The sequence below is a fragment of the Ictalurus furcatus genome, chromosome 18 (assembly GCF_023375685.1).
Source record: "Ictalurus furcatus strain D&B chromosome 18, Billie_1.0, whole genome shotgun sequence".
In the NCBI taxonomy this organism is placed as follows: Eukaryota; Metazoa; Chordata; class Actinopteri; order Siluriformes; family Ictaluridae; genus Ictalurus; species Ictalurus furcatus.
Window position 1 is genome coordinate 12,527,591 of NC_071272.1, and position 10,928 is coordinate 12,538,518.

At 39.7% G+C, this 10,928-nt stretch overlaps 2 protein-coding genes across 2 annotated transcripts in view; both read left to right on the forward strand.

The window, feature by feature from the left end:
• Positions 1 to 246: 246 nt before the first annotated feature.
• On the forward strand, positions 247 to 8,052 carry adssl (adenylosuccinate synthase, like). The gene is made up of 13 exons (XM_053649006.1): positions 247 to 703; positions 1,136 to 1,238; positions 2,538 to 2,606; positions 2,754 to 2,804; positions 2,937 to 3,003; positions 3,124 to 3,231; positions 3,316 to 3,397; positions 3,653 to 3,779; positions 3,916 to 4,070; positions 4,164 to 4,288; positions 4,401 to 4,498; positions 4,583 to 4,732; positions 6,993 to 8,052. The coding sequence occupies exons 1-13, from the start codon at positions 479 to 481 to the stop codon at positions 7,043 to 7,045; spliced, it is 1,413 nt and encodes a 470-aa protein (XP_053504981.1). The 5' UTR covers positions 247 to 478; the 3' UTR covers positions 7,046 to 8,052.
• A 356-nt stretch (positions 8,053 to 8,408) lies between these two features.
• Positions 8,409 to 10,928, forward strand: part of LOC128622471 (vascular endothelial growth factor A) — a 13,117-nt gene continuing 10,597 nt past the window's right edge. Inside the window, exon 1 of the mRNA XM_053649007.1 lies at positions 8,409 to 10,846. Coding sequence (XP_053504982.1) covers positions 10,772 to 10,846 — 75 coding nt within the window. The 5' untranslated portion in view covers positions 8,409 to 10,771. The remainder of the gene's footprint in view (positions 10,847 to 10,928) is intronic.

The following is a 10,928-nucleotide window of genomic DNA, read 5'->3' on the forward strand; positions in this document are numbered from 1 at the left end:
TTTGGTCCCAGTTCACCCCTGATTATTGCTATTAATGCTAAATAACATGCTGAAAAATTAAATATCGATATTAAAACACTGAAAATGAGGGCCCCATTCCTACATTTTTGCCTAGGTCCGCCTTGTTGGAAATCTGTTGGAAAGAGCGCCAAAATGAACCACGCCCACTTACGCGCCAAAATCCACCGCTTCCGGTTTTGTGAGGTAACTTGCACTAAGAGTCTGAAAACAAATTTCAAGCCAAATATTCTCTTCGTAGCTGAAGGCTTACACTACTCCTCCTTAACCTCTCAATATCACGCGTCTTTTTCAAGGTTTAGGGAACACACTTGAGTTGAAGTATCTCCTTGGATGATAAGCAAAACCCTGTGATTGGGATTATTTTTGGACCCCTGTGCCGCTATTTTGAAAAGATCTTTTTTGGTGTGTGGTGTTCATCGCCCAGCGTTTACACACAGCACAACACCGCAGAGGCGGCATGGCAGCAGATAACACGATGTCTAATGGAGAAGAAACGGCTTCCCTGAACGGCGAGCCAGCGGTTAAGCGGTCCCGGGAAAATGAAGGGACGGAAACTCTGCGGAATCCCCGGGAGCCTCAGAATAAAGTGACTGTCGTGCTCGGGGCTCAGTGGGGAGATGAGGGGAAAGGGAAAGTGGTCGACCTGTTGGCCATGGACGCCGACATTGTCTGCAGATGCCAGGTACTGTATCTAATGACTTCCTTTTCCACGTTGTTTTGTTTAAGTTATAAGAACGACATGTTTGCTTAAGGAGTTTGTTTTGATCACAAGCAGCAGCACTACTGTTGTGGTTACCAAGCTAACACTGGGTTGCTAAGTTACTTCCTATTTCCGCAGGAGGCCTCTGTTAGCTTGCAACGACCGACTATTTGCCCAGGAACTTTACACCTTGTTATAATGTATCTTGCTTAATTAAGTCTGTATGTGTGTGTGTGTGTGTATATATATATATATAACTATATATAACTTCATCACTGACTTAAATTATTAGCGACACTTGTTACGTCTGTCCTTGAGTAAAATTATGGCCCAAACAGTTTAGCGCTTGTAGTTATGTCCGGCCTTCACAGCTGCTGCTCCAACATCACTCTCTGCATCCATTGTGTCTCACAGGGCGGAAACAACGCGGGACACACGGTGGTGGTGGACGGTGTGGAATACGATTTCCACCTCTTACCCAGCGGCGTCCTCAACAAAAAGTCCGTCTCCTTTATTGGTGCGTTTCGTTTGACCTTCTCCTTTTAGAATTAAGTTCATCTTCTGCCCCCTGCTGCCCAAACCTAACAACACACAGACTCCTCATTTTCTGCCATTATCTTTCCACCTGAGTCACGCGCGCCAGATCGGGCAACCTGGCACCGCTTGTTCATTTTGTGTTCGAACTGAAGGTCGCCATCTTGTCTGCACAGCGGGGGAGCTGGGAGCATGCGCAGTGCAATTAGCGGCGTGTCCTTCCTGAAATCATAAATGGCTCCTGAATCCGAGGAGAGCAAAACAGTCATTCTTTCCGGAGCTATAGGTTCATTGGCTCATCTGCTGTTTTTATTAGGGAGGAGTAAAGATAGCTTTTTTGGCATATTATTGTGTTCTGCTGTTGAAATGCAGTGTTCCTAAGAAAAATTTGATGGCAGGTCTGAAATAATCACTTGTTTGTTTATTTGGTTAATTAGTTGTTTTTTTTTTTTTTTTTAACTTTAATCACACTTCCTTGTAATTCCTCGCCACCTTTTAATTACTTCTGGTTTGTGGTGTCTGACTGATGTCTGTCCATGCTCAATATGGACTTAAAATTTCCCTCCAATATTTGCTTAAAGTGCACCTATTATGACTTTTCAAATATTAACTTACATGTAGTGTGTTATAGCTGTTTGTGAATGTAAAAAGTCTGCAAAGTTTCAAAAATCAAAGTGCACAACAAATGGGAGTTATTGACTCTCAAAAGAAGGAACCGATTCTGAACAGCTAAAACGAGTCCTTAGTAATTCCAGACTTACTTCCTGTACTAACCTTGTAACAAAAAGCCCCACCTCTGGTCTTCATTGGCTGCTCGCTGACAGTGGTAGACCAATCACAACCGACTGGGACATGTGACCAATCAGAGCAGCGTATTCTCTCTCTCTCTCTCTCTATGGAGGAGTTTAGGACTAATTTTTTGGAACTAATAATTGAACGAGTCGTTTTGGACACTGGGGGGGAGAAGGTAATGCTGCAATTTAAAATGGCACATTAAAGTGTTTGTTGGATGCATGTCAATCTATTGTATGAGACCTTCAAAACAAAATTAGGCACATTTCAAAACCATAATAGGTGCGCTTTAGGCAGATTTTTACGCATATGCTATAAAATCACTAAAGCCCAAACATAAGTGTATATAAACATCAATCTAATATGAGTTATTTCTTCAGCCCAATCTGGCAATGCTGGTCATGCATGACATGCCTTTCACACATTATTACTAATTTCACAGTATTGGTCGTCATTTTCTTAGAATCCCCTGTTATTAATTGTCTTCCAGGAAATGGAGTTGTGATTCATCTGCCTGGACTGTTTGAGGAAGCAGAGAAAAATTCTCAGAAAGGTCCAGGTGAGCTAAGGAGTGTGTGTTTGGGAGGAAAGTCATGAAGTTTTTCTACCACCACCCAGTTTGACTGAATAATTTACTGTATCCACATTTGCTTTACTTTTATTGTTGCTCTTATACAATAGACCTAATTTTGTGTTTTGAATTCAGGATTACAGGGTTGGGAAGAGAGGCTGAAGATTTCTGATCGTGCACATATTGGTAGGATCACATGTTACTATATGTATAATGCATTGCTTCAGTTAAATCTACTTCCTTCATGATAATGCCTTTGAGGCAGCACTACTGAAATTAAGCTGTGGCCAGATTATGTACTTTATCTCCATTTTTCAGTGTTTAACTTCCATCAGGCTGTTGATGGGATACAGGAGCAACAAAGACAACAGCAAGCTGGGAAGAAGTAGGTTTTCTCTTTTTCTGTCTTCACTTTGTGAGGGAAAAGTTTGTATGTTTATTCAGCTGTTTTTCTTTATTTGTCCCTTTTTTTTGTTTTGTTTTGTTTTGTTTTTTTACCATGCAGCTTGGGGACAACCAAAAAGGGCATCGGTCCAGCATATTCCTCCAAGGCGGCACGTAATGGACTGAGAGTGTGTGACTTGGTCTCTGACTTCTCAGTTTTTGAAGAAAAGTGAGTTTTTATTATGTTTAAAAACATGTGAATTTCAAATAATATGCAGTCCACTTTTGCTAAACGACCAACCTTTCTCCGCAGATTCCGTGTCCTGGCTAGCCATTTTCAGACTATGTACCCCAACCTCAACATTGATGTTGAGAGTGAGCTGGAGCAGCTGAAGGTAATGAAAATGGAATGCTAAAACTCATGTGCATACACTATTGCAAATTAACACAGCAGGCTGGATAAGCTGTATGGCCTGCGTATCAATCTGTGGCTCTGACTGCGTCAGTGTCTCTTACTAGTAAATTAGTGCAAAATATATTATTAGTTTTAGATGGAAATCTTTGATTCGTGTAATTCCATTTTGAGGAGCAAAAAAAAAGCAGTCAGTCTTTGCTTCACACTACCTTGTGCTTATCCTCTCCCATTGTAGAGTTATGCAGAGAGGTTGCGACCTCTGGTGACAGATGGTGTGTTCTTCATGCATAAAGCTCTTACTGGACCAAGCAAGAAGATTCTAGTTGAGGGGGCTAATGCAGCTCTCTTGGATATTGATTTTGGTAGGGATTGTTCTCCTTTTTAGTGTTTTATTGGAATAATCCGTATTTCTGTCAACACTTATAAAGTAATTTTCAATAGATGTATTCTTTGTATAATCAATCTATTCATATGATGGGTCATTTTTGCCTTCCACAGGAACCTATCCTTTTGTGACGTCTTCCAATTGCACTGTCGGAGGTGTGTGCACAGGTCTCGGGGTTCCCCCGTGCCACATTGGCCGTGTTTATGGCGTAGTTAAGGCTTACACCACGCGAGTTGGTGTCGGAGCATTTCCTACTGAGCAGAACAACGTGAGTGTGTTAACATGAGCTGATTCAGACACATCAGCGAATATGTAGGGTACATTTCCTGATGCGTAGGTTTTTCTTTTGGTTGTTGTGTAGGACATCGGCGATCTTCTGCAGTCAAGAGGGAGGGAATTTGGAGTTACTACAGGCAGACGGCGACGTTGCGGGTGGCTGGACCTGGTATTAGTTCGTTATGCCCACATGGTCAATGGCTTCTCTGCGTAAGTACCTTTTTACACACATGGAGTTTCAAAGATCTTAGATGCCAAAGATTTAACTAATCTCATGTAATTTGGTTTGTCCTTATTCGTTTTTTAAAAAAAATTTTTTTAGTATTGCTCTGACCAAGTTGGACATTCTTGATACGTTGTCTGAGATCAAAGTGGGCGTGGCTTATACTGTTGATGGGAAGCCGCTGGACAGCTTTCCTTGTGAGTTATAATTCTCAGATTTGGTAATTTAGTTGTTCTCCTCTTTTCCTTTGTGTAAAATGACTATATAATTTTCAATTGCAGCTAATATGGATGTCCTGACTAAAGTCGTGGTGACTTATGAGACGTTAACCGGGTGGTGTTGCAGCACAGAGGGAGCTCGCAATTTTGACGACTTGCCACCTCATGCACAGGCCTACATTCGCTTTATTGAGGATTTCCTACAGGTGCCAGGTAAGATGCTGTATATCTGTGTCTTTCTCTATCTCTCTCTCTATCTATCTATCTATCTATCTATCTATCTATCTCTCTTAGCAAAAGCACTTTTAAAAAAAACAAAAAAAACAACAATTGTATTTATTTATTTATTATCGGATTAATGTACCTAGCAAGTGAATTAACCTCTTCCTGGAAAACTGTATATGCTTCTTTGAAATAACTGCAATAACCTAATTATCAAATAAATCTAGTTCGATGTAGAACTGCATTATAATATGCCAAACGTCCTGCTTTTTGGTGCATTTCCATCTTCAAAATTTCAAAAAGAGGCTGAGGAATTACAGATTACTGAAAAAAACAGCTGTCCTCTTAATGTTGCATGTTTTTTAAATTTTATTTCTATAAATTATAATGAAGTTGTACTGTGTCCTAAACCACATCAGGTAATATGAATGACATTAGCTAAGAATAGAAACAGGTGGTAAAACCTTGCTTACTTGGCTGATTGTTTTTTTACAAGGAAAAAATGTGTACAATACATTTTTTGCAGTACTATTTGTTTTAGGTACAGTGCCTTCCACTAATATTGGCACACTTGGTAAATGTGTGCAAAGAAGGCTGTGAAAAATTGTCTTTGTTTAACCTTTTTATCTTTTATTTAAAAAATTCACAAAAATACTCTGCTCTCATGTATATCAAACAATTGCACATGTTTATCAAAAAAATCTTTAAATATAGGTGTGCAACAAATATTGTCACCCTTTTAGTGAGTACTTTCTGGTACCTCCCTTTGCCAAGATAACAGCTCCGAGTCTTCATATATAATGCCTGATGAGGTTGGAGAATAGGGATCTGAGACCTTTCCTCCATACAGAATCTCTCCATATCCTTCAAATTTCTAGGTCCACACTGGTGGACTCTCTTCTTCAGTTCACCCTACAGGTTTTCTATGGGTTTTAAATCAGGAGTCTGGGATGGCCATGGCAGGACCTTGATTTTGTGGTCAGTAAACCATTTTGTGTTGATTTTGATGTAAGTTTTGCATCATTGTCCTGCTGGAGGATCTAACCACGGCCAATTTTAAGCTTTCTGGCAGAGGCAGACAAGGTTTTGTTTAATATCTGTTGATATTCGATAGTCCATGATGCCATGTGTCCTAACAAAATGTCCAGGTCCTCTGGAAGAAAAACAGCCCCAGAACATTAAAGATCCACCACCATATTTAACCGTGGGCATGAGGTACTTTTTCCATGTGGCTACCTCTCTGTCTGCCAAAACCACCTCTGGTGTTTATTGCCAAAAAGCTCCATTTTGGTTTCATCTGACCATAGAACCCGATCCCATTTGAAGTTCCAGTAGTGTCTGGCAAACTGAAGACACTCGAGTTTGTTTTGGAGGAGAGTAGAGGCTTTGTTCTTGAAACCCTTCCAAACAGCTTGTGGTGATGTAGCTAACTTCAGATTGTAGTTTTGGAGAGTTTCTGACCCCAAGATGCAAGTAACTTCTGCAGTTCTCCAGCTGTGATTCCTTGAGATTTTTTGGCCACTCGAACCGTCCTCTTCACAGTGCCTTGAGACAATGTAGACACGCATCTATATTCCAGGTTCGTTAACATTTTCCAGTTGACTGGAATTTCTTAATTATTGCCCTGATGGTGGAAATGGGCATCTTCAATGCTTGCGCTATTTTCTTATAGCCTCTTTCTATTTTGTGAAGCTCAACAACCTTTTGCCGCACATCACAGCTATATTCCTTGGTCATACCCACTGTTATGAATGACTAAGGGAATTTTGCCTATGTGTTACCTCATATTTATACCCCTATGAAGCAGAAAGTCATTGTTGAACAATTTCCTGTTCCTAGTTACCCAGGTGTACTAAATAATTTAATACATCAACGGGAATACATGTCAAATATATTTTTCTCAAATGAATTCATAGGGGTGCCAACAATTGCTGCACACCTATATTTAACATATTTATTTATTTTTGATAAACCTGTGTTGTTTACGATTGCTTTATCAATGGGAGCAGAATATTTTGTGAATTCTTTTGACCAAAAGATCAGAAGGTTAAACAAAGACAATTTTTCGCAGCCTTCTTTGCTCATATTTACCAAGGGTGCCAATATTAGTGGAGGGCACTGTACCTGTGTGTTTGAAAGTTGTATTTGAGCCCTTTTGTATCTCTCAACATCTTGGCTTGTTTTGTTCTTGTTTGTTATATTTTGCTACATTTTTAAAATACTTTTCTCTCTCTCTCTCTCTCTCTTCTAGTAAAATGGGTTGGGGTTGGAAAATCCAGGGAGAGCATGATAAAGCTGTTGTAAGATGCACAGGACAGTACCTGAAATCCACCACATGCATATGTCTTCCAGGGACATTATAACATTTTCAAAACCAGAAATTTTGTATTGGGTTAGTGCTTGACTAAAGACGAACCTGGGTTGAGAACCCTGTGAATGTCTAACTTAAAGTGAGCACCAGCATACCTCCAGTTCAGGACCATAGATAATAATGAGGGATTGCACAATGTTCCAGACAATTTCATTTAGAGAATGACTCAGGGTTCATGTGTATGAAACGTTAGAATAAGAGTTCTATTCTTGCATACTGTATGATGTTGGCTTTAATTTCAATTCCTGGACCAGCATTCTTATTGTGACACTTGGTGCATATTGGTTCAGAGGTCAATCACTCCCACTTTAGATCTGCACTAAAATTAGATTTGTGTAAATATTTTGCAGACCATTTGAACCTCTGGCTTTAGCTTTCCTCTGTACTACTCCATAAATACTGATTATAGGTTCAAGCTTTTTGGTCCTCATCTACTGAACTAAAGTCCATTGGGTATGTTGCTCAGATTACCATTATCAATTGTAAGGCTTTATTTTGATTTTAGAATGAAAAAAAAACAAAACTATTTTTCCATCGGTGTTGAAAATGGAGTTTTAAGATTTTACTGTAAAGTGTAGCCAAACTTTTTATGTAATCATGTGTATGGGGTTTATTGTATGACCTATGATTTGAAACATCAATTTAATTTGTACATTAAAACAGTTTTGGGTGGCTGGTGTTGACCGTCTTAAAAAAAAACAAAAAACATGTGGTTTACTTTACAACTGTATGACAAAATGATGGATTTACATAAGCTTTTTTTTAAGCACCTCTGAAAATGTACACCTAGCACACCTTCAGTTTTAACAGATGTGGATATTAGAAGTGCAGGAGAAGGACGGATCCACACACATGCATAAAGCTGCCTTCCACTGGAGTGTGTAGATTGTGTTTCAAGTTATTGGCTGCTGCTTTGGAACAATAAAGTGTTCTAATTAAACAGACTTGTGACTTTTTTTATTTTCCCCCTCTTCTTCCCTTCCCTTCTTCCCACCTGTTTTATGCACTCACCAACAGGACACGACTACAGTGGCTAGACACAGCTGACATACAGGTACATCTTAAAATAGATAAATAAATAAATATTGTGGAAAAGTTTTTTTTTTTTTTTTTCTATAATTTAATTCAAGTGGAACTTTCATATATTCTAGATTCATTACACATAAAGTGAAATATTTCAAGCCTTTTTTTTTATTTTAATCTTTATGATTATGGCTTACAGCTCATGGAAATCAAAAATCCAGTATCTTAAAATATTAGAATAAAAAAATGTCGATGTGAGAAGTGCTCTAATCAGCTAATTAACTCAAAACACCTGCAAAGCTTTCCTGAGCCTTTAATCTCTGAGTCTGGTTTAGTACATACAACCACAATCATGGGGAAGATGAAAGTAGATTTTGCATTTCATTTGGAAATCAAGGTCCCAGAGTCTGGAGGAAGAGTGGAGAGGCACAGAATCCAAGTTGCTTGAAGTCCAGTGTGAAGTTTCCACAGTCAGTGATGATTTGTGGTGCCATGTCATCTGCTGGTGTTGCTCCAATGTGTTTTCTCAAGTCGAGAGTCAATGCAGCATCTACCAGGAGCTTTTAGAGCACTTCATGCTTCCATCCACTGACGAGCTTTATGGAGATGCTGATTTCCTTTTCCAGCAGGACTTGACCCCTGTCCACAGTGCCAAAACTACTAGTAACTGGTTTGCTGACCATGGTATTACTGTGCTTGATTGGCCAGCCAACTCACCTGACCTGAACCCCATAGAAATCTATGGGAGACACTAGATGTAACAATACAGGCATGCTGAAGGTCGCTATCAAAGCAACCTGGGCTTCCATGACACCTCAGCAGTGCCACAGGCTGATTGAGTTGATTGTTAGTGACCTCTGGTTTAAAAATAATTTTAAAAATAAGCCAGGCCTTAGCTGAAATCCCCAAATCCCTCTGCAGCCTCCATTAGCATGCAGTAGTTCAATGTATGCACTTCAGGCTTGTGATCACGAGATGGCACTAGCGTGCACGGTGTAAAAAAGCTTTGCGTAATGAACTTTTTCGAAACGTCCGGGAGGAAAGCTTCATTTTTCTAGCACTGATTTTGTTTAATTGCATATTTTTCGTTGACATATGCAAGGGGTCCAACTGTACGTTGTGCAGATGCATCTTTTCCGCCCAGTATAAGATTGCCCATGGAGTCAGGTAGAACTATCAGAAACTATACTCAGCAGAAAAATAGGAATGTCCCTTTTTCAGGAGACTGTATTTTAAAGATAATTTTGTAAAATCCATTGGAAAGGGTTTAAACAATGTTTTTCATGCTTGTTCAATGAATCATAAGCAATTATTGCACATGCACCTGTGCAACAGTCCTTAAGACACTAACAGTTTACAGGCGGTAGGCAATTAAGGTCACAGTTACAATAACTTAGGACACTAAAGAGACCTTTCTAGTGACTCAGAAAAACACCAGAAGAAAGATGTCTAGGGTTCCTGCTCACCTGCATGAACATGCCATAGGTCTGCTGCAGGGAGGCATGAGGACTGTAGGTGTGGCCAGAGCAATAAACTGCAATGTCTGTAACGTAAGACGCCTAACACAGTGCTACAGGGAGACAGGAAGGACAGGGAGACAGGACAGGAGGAATCGTCCTTGCAGTGAAAAATTACATGTAACCATATGTCCCCCAGACGTGATCGAGAACTTGCAAATGCTTTGGTGGAAGAGTGGAGTAACACCTCACAGCAAGAACTGACAAATCTGGTGCAGTCCATGAGGATGAGATCCACTGTAGTACTTAAAGCAGCTGGTGGCCACCAGATACTGACTCTTACTTTTGATATTGACCTCCCCCCCTTTGTTCAGGGACTTATTCCATTATTTGAATGTGTGAGGACGTTTCTTTTTTGCTGAGTCTATCTATCTATCTATCTATCTATCTATCTATCTATCTATCTAATCTAATCTATAATTGGGGGGATTAAAAAAAGTGCAAATGCAAATTCAGATATGAATTACAGAAAAAGGTATTCCCCTATTTTATATATTCAGAAAGGTCGAAAAGCCCAAAAGCACCTTCATTCTTTCCAAAAGAGGTTCCGTGCTATTGTCTCATACAGTGCAAATGCAGAGGGGTTTTTTTTCACTGAAGTAAAACCAGTGGACAAAGGAAATGAATCACTAAAGGGCTTCTGTGCAATAATAATAATAATAAGCGTAAGAAGACTTCCATGCCTTAAGGGAAGTATAGTCTACTGAAAAGTGTTTAATCAAAGAGTTGACTTCAATCCAGGCTAATTAGCTGATTAGCTGAATCAGGTGTTGAGGCAAGGAAAACTCAGGACAGGGTATTCCAGGACCAAGGCTGTCAACCTGTCAATTAGAAAATAATACGCATGCGCGGAGCAATATAATTCCTTACACGGCAAAGTAATTAACCAGATTAATTAAGCACTGTCCTGCTATCTAACTTTGTGTACTACACTGCTGACGTGTTACTGAGCACGGCATAGAGCAAGGTTGCGTTGTGACAGATTGCTTAGTAGTGAGGTTAGAGCTCAGCCATAGCTGACTAAGTCCTGTGAAGTGAAACCTACGTGACTTTACGAGCATCTCTCATACTGACGATCTCACTCAATCTGATATCGCATTTGTTCTTGAGCTGTTGATCATGTCGCAGGTGTTGCTTTGGCTGCTTTTTGTCGTCACTTTGCCTCTTCAAACATGTAGAGGTGACAAATCTCAGGTAGGCTAAAGTAATGAAATAATAAAATAAAGTAATGTCATAGCTATATATAATGTCCAGGGTTACTTTACAAATATATTCC